General features: G+C 35.1%; 1 protein-coding gene across 1 annotated transcript in view; it reads left to right on the plus strand.

Annotated features, from left to right (window-relative positions):
- Positions 1–3,376: 3,376 nt before the first annotated feature.
- Positions 3,377–21,126, plus strand: part of slc7a14a (solute carrier family 7 member 14a) — a 30,391-nt gene continuing 12,641 nt past the window's right edge. Inside the window, exons 1-3 of the mRNA XM_051138653.1 lie at positions 3,377–3,825; positions 15,714–16,209; positions 18,855–19,091. Of these exons, the coding sequence (XP_050994610.1) occupies positions 15,906–16,209; positions 18,855–19,091 (541 nt within the window). The 5' untranslated portion in view covers positions 3,377–3,825; positions 15,714–15,905. The remainder of the gene's footprint in view (positions 3,826–15,713; positions 16,210–18,854; positions 19,092–21,126) is intronic.

Raw genomic sequence — 21,126 nt, forward strand, 5'->3', positions numbered from 1 at the left:
GTCAGAATTGAGAAATGTTAAAGATAGTCAGAACTGCAGACAAAAATTTCATATCAGTGCATCCTTAACCAAACTAAAGATATAACAAATCAAATACTGTACAAAACAACTCAATAGCTACAAAACTTCTTTAGACGTGCAAAGATTCCATTTTGGTTTCTGTCAGTAATGACCATCCTACATTCAACTCTAAATGCTGTGTTTTATTTTTATGACTCCATCACCCTTTTGAAAGGTCGGTCATTTCTCTTGATTGGCCTATCCCCCGCTTGCACGCATAGCCGGGGTTCTTCTTGTTCTTCATCACAGGAGGTTTGGCATTAAAATCCCTGGGTGGAGGCATGCCTAGCACCATCTGAGCAATCAGGACTAACCGCTAATGATAATGAGCAGGCGACAGGGTCTCGCTCCTGAGGCGAGTCTGGTCCTCAAAGAGAAGCAGGAACACGGGTGACATCTGAGCGCTGCCAATTAGCGGCAAGACCCAAATGCTCAATTCAGCTCCCTCAGAATGAAAGTAGGTAGGCTCTGAAACATTAATGTTCTGATAGAGTTGCCAGCATTTTGGGCTTGGAAACTGTCATAACTTCATGACTGAATCAGGGTCATTATCATTAACTAAAACAGATTGAATATTGTCTGGCGGCACTGACAGATGATTCTGATACGATGGATTTTGTAAAATTGACACTTGTGTGAGAAGAGGCTAGGACAGACAAAAACAGAGATGGAGGACGGGAAGAGATTTGATCTGATTGACATTTGACATTTTCATAATCTCTTCACACATTAGGAAACTTGATTCTATATTGATTGCCACTGGCATACAACACAAAGCATCTGAAGCTGAATCAAACTGACGTGTTTTATAATGAGGAATGCTTCACCCAAATCAATTCTGAGATGCCCTCAGCCCTTATTACATGTGACAACCAAGACAGAGAGATTGGGCCAGGGGCTTAGAGCTGGGAAGAGACACTGAAACAAGGTCAGGGTCCTCAGGCCTATTTGAGAGCACAGATTTGATAGAGACACTGCTTTCCCCGACTGAATATTCTCTACAGAGAAAGACTCATCACACACACATGGCTTGAGAACCACAGGGGATTTGACATTTTCACCAGGAAAAAAAGAGCAACAGCTAAAGTAAGATCTGAACTGTGACCCATCACATTCAACTGAGGCCATGTGTTTAAAACCCTGCTATAGGGAAACTCATGTCTGTTATTGAACAATGTTCAAAAGCCATTGAATATTACTTAGGGTTTAATACTGCATGACTCATGCATGCAAATTTAACTCATTATTTTTAATAGAGATTGAACTTAATAAACAATAGACACAGGTAATATGGACAGTAGATGCACTCATATTTCACCATCATAAGCAATAAACGTTTTTTGGTTTATAATTTGTAGGGGAGACTGGTCTTACATTTGTCATAATTGTGAGAGTGACACACTCACAATCTGTAATATTTTTGAGTTATTTGGCTATGTTTTATGTATTTCTGTATTTCTTTCCCTTTTATTTATTCTGTTAACATTTTAAAATAAATTGTTTAACCTTTCAACTGTCACCATATTACAAATAAATCCTAGTCTAATCATGACAAACTATACATCGTTGGAAAGGTCTAAGACTCCTAAATAGATATTTTACCATATTTTTGTCTTAGAAATTATGTAGAAGTAATAGATTAATATATGTCAAAAGTGCAACATGAGTTCTGACCTTTGTCACAAAAGACTTTCTTCGTTGCCTTTTTACCTATCACATTTTAGAAATCATAAGAAATTAGATATCAGCTCAAAATGTAAAATCTCAAAATTCATCCCTTGAAAGACATTTTAAAATCAGACATTGCATTACCATGGAAAATGTACATTAAGATGATATTATAAAATGTTTTCATTCATGAATTATAAACATTTAAGTCTGGATAGTGCATTTTTTGGGAGTGGGAGTGAGAGTTAAAGGGTTGAAAATAAATTCAATTAATTTTTTGCAATATGAAATGATAAAATTAGTGGTGGGCAATGATTAATCATGATTAATTGCATCCAAAATAAAAGTTTTTGTGTACATAATATATGTGTGTGTGTTCTGTGTATATATAAACACACATATTTTCATATATGAGAATATATGTTTTATATCTCTTAAAACTATACGTGTGTGTATTTATATATGCATATTAATATACACGGTACACAGGCATATTATGTAAACACAAACCTTTATTTTGGTTGCGATTAATCATGATTAATCGCGATTAATCAATTTGACAGCACTACACTGTAAAAAATGAACACAATTTGTTGAGTCAGCTTAAAATAATTTGTTACCCTGCTGCCTGAAAATTTTGAGTTCAGTCAACTAAAATAAGTTTAGTCAACTTAAAATGTTAAGTTGTACTGAGTAACAACTTAGATACTTGTGTTTGCTAAACTTAACATATGGGTAAGTAACCCAGCTGCCTTAAAATTTTAAGTTGATTCAACTCAAATATCTAAGTTGTCACTTAGTATAATTTAACATTTCAAGTTGAATAAACAAATTGTTTTTTTACAGTGTAATAGAATCCATTTTTGCTCAGAAATTGCTGGTAAATTTCACAATTACAAAAAAAATGTCAAGTAACGCTCTGTAATAAACATAGTAATTTCTTGTGGCAAAAAAATACTTAAATCTGTTTTATTTACAATATCAAAGAATAATTTTTACAGCAGTGGGTTGTAACAAACATCATTCAAAACAATTTTAATTTGATAACATTATGGAAACAAAGTAGGAAACAGTTCCAATACAAAAACATTAAATAATTATAAAAATAAATACATAAAAATACAAGTATAAATAAAAGGAAAAGAAGTAGTCCTAAAGTAGGACTGAAATTCATCAAGCAAAACATTAAAAAGTAGCTTCTAACTTGAACGTTTACATATTTTGTTAACAAAATAAGAAGATTAAGTAAATAAAGTTCGTTTTCTTTGTAAATGCAATTTTTTTCCAATTAACAAAGCAAAGAAAAATCTTTATCAATGTTCTCAAAAACAAATAAAGGGGAAAATCCTTCCATAACAATTTAGAGTAATGGCAGTTTCTGGGTGTTGTTTACAAAAAGAACAGTTTGCATCAATATCTTTTTTTGTATTTCCTTAAGAAAGTTTTGAGAGAATATACACGATGGTTGATTCGAAAGGAAATTTCTCTTAATTAAGTATCTGTTTGGAATCAGCCAAACTTTCCTCCAGGCAATATCAGAAACAAAAGCATTCTTCTTGGGTACATCTGACAACTACGTCACTTTTCATTTCCCGGATTTCGCATCTTTTCATTTGATGCAGGGAGCGTGCTTCCTGTTTCCTTCCCATCATGCTTTTGAAGGCGGAATGATGACGGGTCATTAATTTCTCCTGTCGCAAAAGGGGCTCGATGTTCTCAAGCAATGATATCATAACGTCATTGACGTAGCCGGCGATAATAAATAATGAATTTGCTCGCTTATCACGTGGAGGCAGCGTCTGAATAATTTAACCCCTACGTTACTACACGAGCGTACGTCCCTTTTTGCAGCATCAGTCAAGTATCCCTCCCTACGACGACCTTAATCCCTACAATGATGATTTTTTCGCCTTCGATGCTGCGTTGAGTTAGGATAAATCATCCCTAATGTTTATGATGAGAATTATATGATACGCAAACGGAAATGCCTCCTGCTTGGGATCCACCTGCCTTTGGACTACGCCACCGTATCGCGCTGCTGTGAGCCGCAGCACCCCACATCAGCATCGGCACAGCTGGACAGTGGCAGCCTGGAAGGTAAGTGTTGACCGAACCCCGACACTAGGTCAGGATGTACCCTAGACCTAATTAGACTATTTCAGGCCAACTCAGAATCATATATGAACTACTTACAGTTTGCAGACACCAATAATCAGTGGACTAAAATATTTTTTGGCTTAGTGACGATTAAATTAATCTTTTAAAGCAAACTCTCTTGGGATAACAATGATATGCTATCACAGTTAACTTTATTTTAAACTAAGCCTAAATTTAAATCACTGCATTGGTTTTTCAAAAAAGAAACGAAGAAAGAAAAGAAACATTTTGTTTTAGTATAAGCTGGTTGTTGTGTTTCACGGGAGGGGCGGTGTGAGATCGCTATCAAGTGAATGTCTACATTTCAATAACATGCTTTTTATGCAATAGAAAGGCGAACGGCGTATCTACATTATTAATGACTGGGGTTTTTAGATAAGCAATGGTTTCTTTTGATTACACCGGCTGTGAATGTGTCTGTAGCGAAGCTCTAGGCAGTGAAACGAGGTTAATCTCCAATGACATGATGGCAGTTACTCATGGATGCTGCTTTGTTTATAATCGGGCGTGTAAAATACAGCGGCGCTGACCATGGTGCTGAAACACACACGTCCGGGTTTGTACAATTGTAAGTTGTTTTTAGTAAAATGTTGGATTAATACTGACAAAAACAGTTGGTAAGGAGACTTCTATGCTGTTTGATCGAAAAAGAGTAATCTCTTTATTCTTTGGTACGAATTAGTTGTGTAGGGATTGGTGTTTGCCACCTCCTTAGAAGTGGTTTGATCATTGGTCATTTTGCTTGTGAATGGTCTGTAAACAGTTAAATATAATTGTAAATTATTGCCTTTTCTGATGTTCCACGTTGCTAGGTTATTAGGTCTCTGCTGGTTTATTGAATAATCAATTTTTATGTATTTGTTGGTCTTATTGATTGTGTTTTTTTATTGAGCTTGTTTATTCTGATTTATTGAGTTGCGCTGTGCGCTCATGTGTTTAATACACTGAACCCCACCGTATTTTTATGTACTGTATTATACTGAGTCATATTTATTGAATGTTATGTTAGCATCTATGCATAATTGATAACAGAAATAAGAATAATTTATTACTTCAGGAAAAGATTATGTCATGAAGGGACTTTTTTTTTTTTTAAATTACAGATCCTGTAACTTGCGTATTCTAAAAGTACAAGTTTAGTAAAGTCAAGCCACCTTTATTTATGTAGTGCTTTTAACAATACATATTGTGTCAAAGGAGCTTTACAGTATTAAATAGGAAAATAGTGTGTCGATTATGCAAAAGGACAATAGTAAACACTCAATTTTCAGTTGAAAGTTCAGTTTAATAAGATATTCTAAAAGGTACTTCCAAAAATAGTGTTTCACAGCAAAATTACATGTATTTGCTTTTTAATTACATTTTAATTTATTTTTAATATCATTTCTCACTATTCAGTGTATTGTAAGTTAACATGCAGTTTAGTTTTTGTATCTTTTTGTACAGACATTTTTAGAGTGTAGTGTCGACAGATTTTCAAATGAGATTGTTCCTTAAAAAAAAAAGATGGTCTTAATTAATCAAATGCTTTTTATTGTTCCATTTGCGAATGCGTTTTTGTACTTTGGCTCCTGAAAAGCCACACATTTGCAATTTGCTTTTTCAACTCTGACTCATAGGTATGACTTGCTTTTTTCCTCAATGAGCCACACTAGTGCATGTTCCCATTAAGCTCTGGCCACCATTGTGATGTCACTCGTACTATTTGCGCACACGCTGTAATACAATTAAAGGCTTTCCGTCAATTTGGACCACCTGCAGCATTGCATGGCTCATAATAATGAGCATGAGACATAATGCAGTGTGGGAAGCTGCAGAGACACTTTACATAAATAAATACACATGATTTAATTATAAAGACCAAAATGTAATTTTCATAGTGGAGTATTTGTAGCGTAAAGTGCCTGGCGATAATTTAGGACTGATTTTGTATTGTATGAAAGAACATTGGTGATTAGTTTTTATTTGATTGATTTTGTTATTGTAGACATCACCCATTGCCGTATAGTGTTTGTTGTTAAGTGACAACCTCTGACCAATTAAAGGAATAGTTCACCCAAAAATGAACTATGAATGAACTCGGGCCATTCAAGATGTAGATGAATTTATTTCTTCATTGGAGCAGATGAAGAAATTTACCATTACATCACCTGCTCACTAATGGATCTCCTGTAGTAAATAGGTGCTGTCAGAATGAGTGTCTTATGAAGCAAAAACCTGTGTGTTTGTAAGAAATAAATTTATCATTAAGGTGTTTTTATCGTTAATTGGTTGCTAGCCAAGGAAGAAGGGTCTTATGTAGCGAAAAGATCGGTTATTTTCATAAAAATGAATGTCAAACGCTTGTCTTGTCTTACTCTGCCTGAACTCTGTTTTTTCCCGGTTCATGACAGTTAGGGTATGTCGGAAAAACTCCCATCTCATGTTCTCCCTCAACTTCAAAATCGTCCTATATCGCTGTTTTACCTTTTCTGTTAAGGGTGTTTGATCTTCTTTGCATGTTCACTTTGCAAAGTCTGGGTCGGTACTTCTGCAGCGATGTAGGACGATTTTGAAGTGATTTTTTTAAGTTGAGGGAGAAAATACGATTGGAGTTTTTCGACATACCCTAACTGTCTTGAGCCAGAGTACACAGAGTTCAGGCAGAGCAAGACAAGCGTTTGAGATTAAAAGTATTTTAATTGTTTTTTGTTTTTTTTAAATAACTGTTTGTTTCACTAGATAAGAAGCTTCTTCTTGGGCTGGGATTGTTTACAACCGCATTTGTGATCGTTTGAATCCGCATTTAAACTGCATTTTAGAAGTTCAGATTCGGGGGACCATATCAGTCCATTATATGGAGAAAAATCCTGAAATGTTTTCGTAATTTCTTTACGACTGAAGAAAGAAAGACATGAACATCTTGGATGACAAGGGGGTGAGTACATTATCTACAAATTTTGGTTCTGGAAGTGGACTTCTCCTTTAACAATCCAAAAAAAAAAGTACAAAACAGTTCTAAACAAATATGTTGCTGGATTTTGATGTGGGAGGACAACAAAGGATGAACTTTTTCACTGAAAGAAGTGTTTTTATGGATTTTGGACTCGACAGAAGTGACACTTTAAAGTTAAAACACCTTAATTAGGGCCCTAGCACCACAGTGCGAGGACCCTATTAAAATTGCTCTGTTTATGATGGATTTGTTTCTTACAAACATGCAGCTTTTCACTTCACAAGCCATTAATTAATGGACTGGAGTTGTGTGGATTACTTGTGGATTATTGTGATGTTTTTATCAGCTGTTTGGACACTCAATTCACTGCAGAGGATCCATTGTTGACCAAGTGATGCAATGCTACATTTCTCCTAACCTGTTCTGCTGAAGAAACAAACTCATCTTGGATGCCTTGCTTTAGCACCATATTGTCGCTATGTCAAACAGTTAGCAACATCATGCAACAAAAGCAGTGGTTTTAGAGTACTGTAGTCAAATATTTGGTTGAGTTTGGCTCAGACTGTGCCCTGATACTTAGAGATGTGAGTTGTATTAAGGGAGAGAGGGAGCAATAAATCTGATGGCCTGAAATGGTGTTAGTGTTCGTGCCAGGCAGATTCACTCCACTCAGCAGCCAGTTTATGTAACAGTGCAGCGGCCTGGAGGAGGAGGAGGAGGAGGGGAGAGGAGAGAAGGCAAGAATAAGGGAGGAGTTGCACTATACTGCCCCGAGGAAAGATCTGACTGTGTGGGTGAAGACAAGTTTGATCAAAGTTCGAAGATCCTGCATTTAAACAGATCTTCAGTTTGCACACATTTGTTTTTTTTTTGGCTGAGGTGTGAGGTGAATTTTTAGATGATGCTTTAAGGTTCTTCATCTTATTTGCATTATGTTTATTCATGACAAAAAGAAAGGAATTCAGGGAAGTGTTACTTTACATAAGTGGGTTAGTTGTTTACTCTGTTGTATAGAACAAAGAGTATTCTTTCTATCTATCTAGTATTCTTTCTATCTATCTATCTATCTATCTATCTATCTATCTATCTATCTATCTATCTATCTGTCTGTCTGTCTGTCTATCTATCTATCTATCTATCTATCTATCCTTCTATCTAACTGTTCTTGATGCTCATTGTGGGGTAAATAAGATTTTTTTAAATGCAAAGTAATACTTTTTAACAAGGTTGCATAAAATTGATCAAAATAGACTAAAGACATTTAGAATACTAAAAATGTTCAAATAAATGCAGTTTGTTTTAACTTTCTGTTAATCAAAGAATCCTGAAAGAAATGTATCAAAACTACAAAAAAAGCTGCAGTAAGCCTTTTTAAGTTACACTGTAAAAAACAAAAAACACAGTTTGTTGAGTCAACTTAAAATAATTTCTTACCCTGCAGACTTAAAATTTTAAGTTCAGTCAACTCAAATAAGTTTAGACAACCTGAATTGTTATGTTGTACTAAGTGAAACAAACAAGTTGGTTTGTTAAACGTAAAAGCTGGGCTTGTTACCCAGCTGCCTTAACATTTTAAGTTGAATGAACTCAAATATCTAAGTTGTCACTTAGTACAACTTAACATTTCAAGTTGACTAAACTATTATTAAGTTGATTGAACTTTAAATTTTAAGGCAGCCGGGTAACAAATTATTTTAAGTTGAATCAACAAATTGTTTTTTACAGTGTAGGCTTTTAGAAATCTTTGATTTATAATATTAATTAAAAATATTCTAACATATTTCAGTTACATTTAAGATATGCCTGTAATTCCAAACATGGACTGGTATCCTACTCCTGGTATTTTAAAACAATAAATAAACTTGTCTCGAGGACAGCCTGTTGAACAGTCTCTCTGTCTTTCTGCCAAGGTGTATATTGGCAGGGCTGTGCAATTAAGAAATACATGCAGTCTGAATATCTCTACATAATTTGAGCAGTGCAGTTCTGCCCACCATTTCTATACACCATCTGCTGCAGCCATAGCTCTGCTGGGTTTTGCTGTATCTTGTACTGTCAGGTTAAAGTATAAAGCTGTAGAACAGTAGGGTGGAAGATCTCCATTTCTCATTCTGAATACACAGAGCAGCAGTGTCACACAAGGTGAAATGATGAGTAAAGTCAGGTGAGAAAACTTTAATTGACTTGTAAATTCAGCCTGTTATTAGCAGGAGTAATTAAATTGCAGAATTATGTAGTGTGAATGGAAGGTGAGTAGTTCGGGTGTCAGGTTCTCATCTGGAACTGTGGGTTCAAATCTCACTTTCCCAATCTGTCACAGCAGCAAATTAAAATAAAACTAGAGGAAAGAAAGCTTGTCAGGACTTTTAAAGTTTGAAGGTTTTTGGTGTTATGTTAATTGAATTGAAGTTTTTTTGATATCATGAAAGTCTGTCTAAACAGAATTTAAGCATTGGCTTTAAGCATTAAGCCTATGGGTGAGATTTCTGGTTCATTAGCTGCTATAGAGTAATAACAAAAAGAATAACAATGTACAGTAAGGTAATACAATAAAATAATATGGTAAGGCACACCAGTTTGCAATATTATACAGCTAAAAATAGCTGGACGTGGATGAGATCGGAAGCCAGACCCATAAAATTTACAAATGGGTTACTGCTTTTATGGTAAGAAAAAGGTGGATATACAATGTGTTTAACCATATGACAGACTGTATGTTGTATTTGTTATAACTGGACCATGTGACAGTGTGTTAGAGCTAAATAAAAATGTCCTGAAGTTTTTATCAGGATGTGAATAGACCAGGTCCCAAAGTTTTATTTTGGGAGTAGTGATGGTGTATTTTTTTTTTTTTTTATAAAATGTAGCTGTAAATACTATCAGATGAATGCACATCAATTGGAAAAAAGAAAATTATTATATGTCAGGTTGTACAGCTTGAACTGCAGACAAACAATTATATGATTTATTTTTTTTTATTCCTTAGATAAACAGTTTCTGGTTTGTACACTGGCAACAGTTCAATCAATTAGACCTCCTTGACAAAAGCTGTAGAAACACCCCCTCTCTATTGCCACACAGTGATCTCACAATGGAAATCAATTCTTCTCACATTGCCTGCAGATGGCCAAAGTCTTTTCATCACCTCCTCCTGTACCAATCACACTGCAATTACCCTGTTATCCTGATTCCTAAATGATAGCCGTGACTGATTTAGGCGAACTTGACATCCACCTGGGGCTCCACCTGTTTAGTTTGTTTGTTCTGTCTCTATAATGAAATAATACACTTGCTTCACGCGCATATTAGCTTATGCTGTAGCATGAATATCACAGCCAACTCTGAATATGCTTTTCATATCATATATGCTACCGTTCACAAGTTTGGGGTCAGTAGGATTTTTTTTTTTTTAAGTGGACATCAGATGCAAAATGACATGGTGTTTGCATTTAAATGTGTCTTAGTAGTGTGTGGACACAACCACCCTACAATGATAAAAATCCATTCACTTATTTTTTAATCCCTTAAAAACCTAAACATTCTCAATTATCAAGCCGTTTTGATTTTCTGAGCAGTATGACATCATACTGCTCAGGCCCCGCCCACGACTGCTGATGGACTGTCCTGTATTAGCATATTTCTGCCCACAGCCAGTTGTATTCTGTCTACCATTTTTTCTGCGCTCGAGCAGCTGTAGTGACAACATCTTGTAAGCATTACCGGTGTTTTGTAGTTGGATTTAAAGGTGAACATAAGAGTCTTCATTTTCTCCCAACATCAGAGACACTGAGGACGCAGTGGATTAGTTTTGTTTTTTAATAATAATACGCCACCAAATACTCAAAAAATGGAACAGAGGGGCGGGGTAAGCAGAAACTCATTATCATTTAAAGAGACATGCACAGAAACAGGTCGCTGTGAACAGAGCTGTTTTTGACAAGGCTAAAATATTATTGTTTATTGTTTTACATGACCATTGAGGAATTTTAACCAAAGTATTTTGTAGACATTTCATAAAGACCTTAAAGAATCATACCAACATGGGCATCCGATGTCCCCTTTAAAGAAATAAATGCTTTGATTCAGCAAGGATACATTAATTAGTTGATCAATTGAATTGATCAAATGTGACAGTAAAAACATTTAAAATGTTATAAAGCACAAAAGGAGAAGGTTTTTAAAGGAGAAGTCCACTTCCAGAACAACAATTCACAAATAATTTACTCACCCCCGTGTCATCCAAGATGTTCATGTCTTTCTTTCTTTCTGTCTTCAGTCGTGAAGAAATTATGGTTTTTGAGGAAAGCATTTCAGAATTTTTCTCCATATAATAGACTTCATTGGTGCCCCGATTTTGAACTTCCAAAATGTAGTTTAAATGCAGCTTCAAAGGGCTCTAAATGATCCCAGCTGAGGAAGAAGGGTCTTATCTAGCGAAACGATCTGTCATTTTTTTCCGAAAATAAATTTTTTTATACTTTTTAAGCACAAAAGCTTGTGTAGCACAGGTTCTGGGATGTACGTTCACATACTATTGAATCAAGTCGAAAGGTCACGTGGAACATAGGCGGGACTAAAGACCCAGTGTTTACAAAGCGAACGCGCAAAGACTAAGAAAGTGCAAGTAAGTCAAATGCTGTTTACAAACAAAAAGGTACAATGATGTCGGACGATTCTGAAGTTGTAGGAGAAAATAAGATGGAGTTTTTTACCATACTCTACCTTTTTGAGCCGGAGTACACAGACAATGAACTTAGACTTGATTCGTAGTAGTGATGGGAAGTTCGGATCATTTTACCGACTCGGACCTTTGAGTCTCGTTCAGCAAAATGAACAAATCTTTTTTCGAGTCATTTCGTTCATTGCGTTCATTTTAACAAAATATAATTAAAATGTTACGTGTTACTTCCCTAACACATCTACTGCTTACACAAATGTTGATCACACTACAAACAAAACAAAACTATATTGCTATAAGAAACAGAAAAGATTAATTCATTGTTTACCTGGGTCTTTAGTCTATGATTAGCTCACCTCACCTCTTATCTGACACCAATCAATGATAATGAAGTCCATTATATGGAGAAAAATCCTGAAACATTTTCCTCAAAAACCATAATTTCTTTACAACTGAAGACAGAAAGACATGAACATCTTGGATGACAAGGGGGTGAGTAAATTACTTGTAAATTGTTGTTCTGGAAGGGGACTTCTCCTTTAACAATAATAATAAATGTTTCTTGGGCATTAAGTAAGCATATTAGAATGATTTCTGAAAAATTGTGTGACACTGAAGACTGGAGTGATGATGCTGAAAATTCAGCGTTACCATCACAGGAATAAATTGCATTTTAAAAGCTATTAAAATAGAAAAGAGTTATTTTAAATCGTAATAATATTTAACTGTTTTTTAATCAAATAAACATCTTACTAACCCTAAACCTTTGAACAGCAGTGTACGTGTGTATATAACCTATAACATATGAATGCATTTGCATACACATACATTTTAAAAATGAAAACCACCCTGATTGTAAAAATATGTCTCCTGTCACTAATAGTTTGATCGAGAATAGCTAACACCAAATGGGTTAAAGTGACCTCCGTTTGCTTCTTTATGTTTACATACGTTCACAGCTGCAATACGTCAAAATGTTGCTATGGTTATCACTATGTCAACCATCACAGGTTCAGGGTAGTGCCCAAACATATGGAACATACATAGGGTTGACAAAATGTAAACACATATTAAAGTAAGTACCATCTAAATAACATTTTAGAGACTCATAATGTTCATATAATTAATTACTCACCCTCATGTCGTTCCAAACCCATAAGACCTTTGTTCATCTTCAGAAGTTAAAATATTTCTGAAGAACTCTGAGAGCTTTCTGACCCTGCATAGACAGCAGTACAATTTAATTTTAATTTTATGAAGCCACTGAAGCTATTAATTGTTGAATAAAGTTATTTTTGTTTTCTTTGTTCACAAAAAGTATTCTTGTAGCTTCATAACATTAAGGTTTGTCACATGGATTATTTTAATGTTGTTCATACTACCTTTCTTGGCCTTGAGTGTTTCAGTTGCATGGTCAAAAAGCTCTTGGATTTAATCAAAAACATCTTAATTTTGTTCTAAAGATGAATGAAGGTCTTACAGGTTTGAAACGACATGAGGGTGAGTAATTAATGACAGAATTATTTATTTTTTATGAACTAATCCTTTAACCACTGACACTAATTTTATGTGCCTTTCATATAATTGACTATATGTGACCCTGGACCACAAAACCAGTCATAAGTGTCAGTTTTTCAAAATTGAGCTTTATACATCATTTGAAAGCTGAATAAATAAGCTTTCCATTGATATATGGTTTGTTAGGATAGAACAATATTTGGCCGAGATAAATCTATTTCAGTATTTGAAATCTGAGAGTGCAAAAATATCAAAATATTGAGAAAATCGCCTTTAAAGTTTTCCAAATTAAGTTTTTAGTAATGCATATTACTAATCAAAAATTACGTTTTGATATATTTACAGTAGGAAATTTACAAAATATCTTAATGGAACATGATCTTTACTTAATTTCTTAATGATTTTTGGCATAAAAGAAAAATCAGTAATTTTGACCCATACAATGTATTTTTGGCTATTGCTACAAATATACCCCAGCGACTTAAGACTGCTTTTGTAGTCCAGGGTCACATATGTATTTTTTGCCTTGTACTATGATGTTCTGCTCAGATATATGTTGTTTTATGTGTCTGTTGCATAAAATACATGTGGAAAGTATTATATACAGGCAGAGCTGTATATGTAGGTTCTTTATGGTTTCATCTTGTCACTTTGAATTATTTCAATGCTCAGTGTTGCACCTCAGGCCACTGTTTATATATGTGTATGTGTCATAAGGTCAGTAGTAAGGTTTGAATATATACTCTAGCAGCTGAAAGAGACAAACAACATCAGAGTGATGTGACTGCGACAGGTACTGGGTCAAAAATCCTGCACACCGCTGTGAAACACTGCTGTGAAATGGCATACAATCTTTAAATAACCTTTACTTTCATATTTGCAGATGTTACAGGGAGGACATTTCCCAAAATGCGTATTATCAGACACTGAGGTAATTTCTAAGCTATAGAGCAGATTGTGCTAGTCCATGTGGCCTGTTGTAAACCTAGACAAATCATTATCTTGGTCAGCAGCCATGTGTTTTAGTCACTGTGATGGACAGGCTTCACAGCGATCTGTTACTGTCATTCTCCAGACAGTTAGACATAGGATAAAGGAGAGAGAGTATCATTACTGATGGGAGAAACCATCGAAATCCTTCAAACTGACAGGATTGATGAGTTGAAAGGGAAGGAACTAGGCTAGTGGTGAAAGAGAGGAGGAAAGGACTATAAAATGAGGTGTAGAAAATGTGTTGGTAGAATGAAAGAGGTTTGAGAGAGAAAAGATCAGAGGAGAAAAAAATCTCACATAGGAAATTAAGCTGATGAGAGCAGGAATGAACAGGTTGGGTTTTGTTCTTCGTCTGTTCCTATTTGGCTGCACACCAGGGCTCATCAGCACATTTTATTGGTGTTCAACATGGGTATTTATGTTATCTTCAGCTCTTTTCTATCAAGAGGCTTTCAGGATATCAAATCAACAAACTCTTACAAAACCCATTGCTTTTAGTACCACCTACTGAAGCTTATTTTTCATATTTATTTAATAATCTTTCTGAACTGATTTGTCAGGATGGACTGGAAATGAATAACTAATGAAACATCACTGTAACAAGACACTCATGAAAGTGCATTCATAAAGAAGCTCTCTTGTTTGAATGATGAAAACAGATGACAAAAATAGTTTGGTTGTGTAAAAATCTGATAGTAATATGCTAATTTTCTGTTCTGGTTCTAAGTCTAAGAGTTGCCTTGAATTGAATAAGACATATTATTAGCATATAGATGAATTATTTGATGATTTCATTTTGCCAGCCAGATACAGCCATGACAGACTTCTTAACTGCTTTTTTTTGTGACCCGCAATGGCAAACGAAATATTGTTTATATGTTTACGTTGTAGAAAGCATTCATTCATCTTTTAGGCTAAGCTAACAGGCCTCTCTTTCACAAAGATCAGTGAGGGACATTAGTATTTAATCAGGCGGGTAAATGTAAATCTGGGGAATACAGCTTTAGGCTAGCGTGTGGAGGCTTTTACAACAACACAAATGTTGTCAACAGCCTATGATTAGCTTCAAAAAGTGAAAATACAGTTGTAGTCAAAAGTTTACATACACCTTGCGGAATCTGCAAAATGTTATTTTACCAAAATAAGAGGGATCATACAAAATGCATGTTATTTTTTATTTAAACTGCCCTCCAAAAGTTTGGAAACACCCCTGGCAAAGTGTGGTTTTGGACGATATCAGCATAAATCATTTTTTGGTGCAAGTACATTAAAAAATAAGTTGACATTATCATTGAAGACCAGCAATAATAAATTTAATTTTGATTACATAATAATGGCAAAATATACCTGTCAAAGTCAGACATGCCCCTTTGCCAGCTGTGATGCCTGGTTACTGGTTTAAACTTGGCCCAGGTTTTTAAAAGATTTTTGGGTCAGCACACCTTAATAGCTTCAATAATTGATTGCCAATTAAGTTTAGATAAATCTTAAATATCTTATTCAGGTCAGTACTAAATAAACAATAACATGCATTTTGTATGATTCCTCTTATTTTGGTAAAACAATTAACATAGTGAAAGGGGGATGTAAACTTTTGACCTCAGCTGTATACTGTATATACATACAGTATAAGAAATGCATAGGTAAGCATGATTGTCACAAATAATGATTGATCACCCTGTTGTCATCTGATTTTGTTCACAGCATTGCTTCACCCTCACTGGTCATGTGGAAACATGTGGTAATGATGTTCCTCTGAAGGCCAGTGAACATCTCAGCTGCTTTCTCTGGGACCCCCATATACAATAAGACCAAATCCAAAATCTTCTATAGATCCTCCATCCTCCTCAGAGTATAATTTCTTGCAGACCTTTGAACCCTTAACCAGGCTCCAAGATGAGCGGGCTCTTTGCCAAACTGGACCCACGGCGGATTCAATGGGGGGCCACCTGGTTTGCCTTCCAGTCCCGCGTCCTGCGGACGAAACCGGTGGAGTCAATGCTGGAGAGCACGGGAGGCACCGGGGCCCACGGCACTAAACTCGCCCGCGTTCTTTCAACTGTGGACCTTGTGTCTCTGGGAGTGGGAAGCTGTGTCGGCACTGGCATGTATGTGGTATCTGGACTGGTGGCTAAGGAAATGGCAGGTCCCGGGGTCATCGTGTCTTTCATCATCGCTGCTGTGGCCTCCATCCTGTCAGGTGAGTGCAGCCCTCACTTCCTGTTCCAGTCAGTCAGACACAAAAGAGAAAAACACAGAGAAAAGAGGTCTGTCATCTTCCTGTAAACCTGCCCCCGGTGAAGCGTGGCCTGTTGTTGTACTGTGGATAGCATCATTTTTTATTTACTAATCCTGAGTCAGGCTTTAGCTGAGTGAACACATGTATATGTTTATGCCTCCTGACGTGTAACGATGACGCACGCTGAATTGCCTCATTAGGTTTACAGGTTGAAGCTGTGCACAGCATGCTACACCCAAAATAGAGTTGGAGAGAAAATCCATTTAGTTTTCCCTGTGGATACCAATATAAAGAACCAAAAAAAGGGAGGGAAAACTGAAAGGGATATTTTTTCCTGTATGCAGCTGACCTTTCCACTCGTGGAAACAGAAACAGAGTTTAGATAGCATTTGTCTTTAACATTCCGTGTAGCCATTAGATATACAGTGTCCTCCATTAATATTGGCACCCTTGGTAAATATTAGCAAAACAGGCCATGGAAAAAGTCTTTTTATGCTTTTTATCCTCTTTGTCTTTCTTTCAAAATCTTTCAGTTAAAGTAAAATAATTCCAAGTAAAAAATTATTAACTCACATACTGTACACAGTACGATTTTAATGTTTTTTTTTATTTTTATTTTTATTTTTTTTTTAAGTCTCTTATGCTTATCAAAGTTCCATTTATTTGATAAAAAAAAGAAAAAAATAATAATATTATGAAATATTATTGCTATTTAAAATAACAGTTTTCTGTTTTGCTATTTTTTTAAATATAATTTATTTATAATACTGCAAACCTGACTTTTCATCAGCCATTACTCCAGTCGTCAGTGTCACATGACCCTTCAGAAATCATTCTAATATGCTGATTTATTATCAATGTTGGAAACAGTTGTGCTGCTTAATATTTTTTGGGAAACTGATACTGATCAGGATTCTTTGATGAATAAAAAGTTTAAAAGAATAGCATTTATTCAAAATAGAAATCTTTTCTAACAATATAAGTCTTTACTATCACTTTTTTGTCAAATTAACACTTCCTTCTTGAATAAAAGTATTAATTTTTTCAAACAAACAAAGAAGGAAAAATTTACTGACCCCAAACTTTGAACAGTAGTGTATATTGTTACAAAAAATATCTATTTTAAAATAAATACTGCTCTTTTGAACTTTTATTCATCAAAGAATCCTGAAAGAAGTATCACAAGTTCCAAAAATTAAAAATATTAAGCAGCAGAACTGTTTCCAACAGATAGATAGATAGAAGCCTTTATTTGTCACATACACTGTTACATGCAGTGAAATTGGAAACACTGATAATAAATCAGTATATTAGAATGATTTCTGAAGGATCATATCGCACTGAACACTGGAGTAATGATGCAGAAAATTCAGCTTTGCATCACAGGAAACAATTCTGTTTTAAAATGTATTAAAATAGAAAACCACTATTTTAAATTTCAATAATATTTCACAATATTACAGTTTTTTCTGTATTATTTAATCACATAAACGCGGTCTTGATGAGCATTTGAACGGCAGTGTATGTTTAATTTGGTGGGGTTTTTTTTTTGGTTTTTTTTAAAGTCTCACCAAGGCTGCATTTATTTGGTCACTTTTTTTCAGTTAAAATAACGTTACTATTTTATTTTATTTTAAAATGTATTTTTGTGATTACAAAGCTGAATTTTCAGCATCATTACTCCGGTCTTCAGTGTCACATGATTCTTCAGAAATCATTCTAATATGCTGATTTGCCGCTCAAGAAAATTATCAATGTTTAAAACAGTTGTGGTGCTTAATATTTTGTGGAATTTTTTATTCTTATTTTTTTTTCAAAATTCTTTGATGAATAGCATTTATTTGAAATACAAATGTTTTGTAATATTTTAAATGTATTTACTGTCAATTCTGATCAATTTAGTGTGTCCTTGCATAATAGAAGTGTTCATTTCTTAAAAAAAAAGTCACATTAGAATTACATTAAAAACTTTATAATCCATACACCATGTCCCTTTCTGGACAGAATATAGCTTTAAATCAATATGAAATTGAAATCAACCCTGTTTACTTTCCTAATACATGTTCCTGGTTTTATTGTGATTGATTTATCTTTTCCAAAAAAAAAACAAAAAAACCCCACTTTGTCTTCATAATCTCTAATCAAAATGTAATAACTTGTTTTTCTGATGACATTCATTGGATAATGTTAATTAATAGGCAAACAGCTATTCCATCCTAATTCCATTCTAGTATGCAACCGCCACTTTTCACCGTTCATCATGTTTCACTCCAACAATACATCACATTACGTCAGCTTGAAAGCATATGTACTGCTTTATAACACTGATGTCAGAGAGTACATATTGGAATGAATGTAGAAACAGATAATCCTTATCTTTTCCACTGTAGTGGGGTTTACAGGGAATCAATCTGTAAAGAGGGATTTCCCTCCTGTTATCTGGCCCACTGGGATTCTATTTGACATTTGAGAATTGATCTGACACTCCAGCCAAAAAAAAAAAAAAAAAAAAACTCCATCTCAGCAACCAAATAGAGACTTGTACGCTTATATTGAAAACCTCTAAGAGTACAGGTGTAACAGTAATCATTGTTGTCTCTCCACAGGGGTGTGTTATGCTGAATTTGGTGTGCGTGTGCCTAAAACCACAGGATCGGCCTATACTTACAGCTATGTGACAGTAGGAGAATTTGTGGCTTTTTTTATTGGCTGGAATCTGATTTTGGAGTACCTGATTGGCACAGCAGCAGGAGCCAGTGCGCTCAGCAGTATGTTTGACTCGCTGGCCAATCACAGCATCAGCGGCTTCATGATCAACCACATAGGAACGCTCAACGGCTTGGGTGAGTTGCATTAACATTGTTATACATTTGTGTTTAGAAACCCAGATAAATCTTAAAGGAATAGTAGACCCAAAAATTAAAATTAGTTGCAAATTTTCTCACCCCTCAGGCCATCCAAGACGTAGACGAATTTCACTTGCTCACTGATGGATCCTCTGCAGTGAATGGGTGCCGTCAGAATGAGAGTTCAAACACTGATTAGAAAACATCGCAATTATCTACAAGTAATCCGCATGACCGTATGTTATTATATATAGAGTACTCATATTTTAGCCATAAAGCAATGGCTTTGTGGATTATTGTGGCGTCTTGATCTGCTTGAGCTCTCATTCTGACAGCACCCATTCACTGCAGAGGATCCATCAGTTAACAAGTGGTTTAATAAACTTATTTACATCTACAGCTAAATTTCTTCAAATCTGAAATCTCTCTGAAATCTGACCTTTAATGACCTTTACCGATCGCACCCCCTTCTCTCTCTCCAACTTCACTTCCTGTCCATCTACACTGTCCTATCTAAATAAAGGCATAAAAACGGTAAAAAAAAAACCCAAACTCATCTACATCTTAGATTGCCTGAGGGTTAGTAAGTTTTCATTAATGTTTAATTCTTGGGTTAACTTTTCTTGTAATAATGCAGAAAGAAAACCTCTTTTATTTCACAAGAATAAACTTGACAGCCTGTTATTATCAAATCCAGCCTATTTTCCAATTGAGTTAAACGATTGAGTTCATATCGGTGAGTGTAGCAGCTTTCAAAGAAAGAATTTGAAAATGACGTGGTAATCACCTTGACACACAGAGACAGCAATTACAACACAAGTTACATTCGGCCTAATTTACCAATGAACTGGAGTTAATGGTGCTGCAGAAAAGAAAAGGCTCTGTTAACTTTAGCAGTCAATAGTCTGGTGACAATGACAATGTGAGGAAATCTTGTTTAAAACAGAGCAACCTTCCGTACAGCTTTTGTTGCACTGTGAAACAGCTGCTCCACTTACATTTTGGAAGAGGAAAAATAAGCACTTGCTTTTGCTATTAAAATGAGGACAGAAATATTTGTAAAACACATGAATAATGCTGTTTAAAAATATTTTAATATGTAATATATAGTACAAGGGGATTATCATATTTTGAGTTCCTTGGCATTACAAATTTTGACCTTCAACAAGTTTACAAAAGACACACCATACATCTGCTGTAGATCCTCAAACTGCAGATGGAGGAATGAAATATTGATTTTGGCCACTCTAGAAGAGACAATATTTGCTTCCTGCATGGCATGTTTGGTTTGCAGACAGATATTACATATAGACTATTGTGTCTGACAAAATATGGCATAACATGCCAAAATATACAATCTAGCTCTGCCAGAAGCAGTTGTAAGATCTCTTCTTTTTCTTTTAGCAATCCCTTTTCTCTGAGAATGTAATATCCCTCCATCTGGGTATCTCTCTGCATACATAGCAGCCACGTTATGGTTCATAGACATTTCCGCTTAAGGCCTGGTTAGTATGCTGAGTATTTTTAGGAATGCATGGTTTATTCATGATGACATTGAGGGGTCAGATGAGGACTGACTGTTGTCAAGTTGTGAAAACAGCTGTCCAAACTCACTTCTGTCATCTGAGAGACATCTGTTTATCTGTCTTTCTATTTATCAGTGGTATGCAGTGCTATTCTGAGATGAAGAGGCCTCACTGAAGTCCACACTGTTTTTTAATGCTTTATTTTTTAATCCGGTGTATTCACATTCTAGTTGCACCAAATGTTTACATTTTCCATATGTATTAAAAGGGACATCAGGGGGTTATCTATCTATCTATCATCGTTTTATCTATTGTTTTATCTAGAGTTATACTGTTTTATCTGTCTATCTATCTATCTATTTATCTGTCTATCTGTCTATCTATCATCTATCTATCTATCTATCTATCTATCTATCTATCTATCTATCTATCTATCTATCTATCTATCATCGTTTTATCTATTGTTTTATCTAGAGTTATACTGTTTTATCTGTCTATCTATCTAT

The sequence above is a fragment of the Labeo rohita genome, chromosome 2 (genome assembly GCF_022985175.1).
Source record: "Labeo rohita strain BAU-BD-2019 chromosome 2, IGBB_LRoh.1.0, whole genome shotgun sequence".
In the NCBI taxonomy this organism is placed as follows: Eukaryota; Metazoa; Chordata; class Actinopteri; order Cypriniformes; family Cyprinidae; genus Labeo; species Labeo rohita.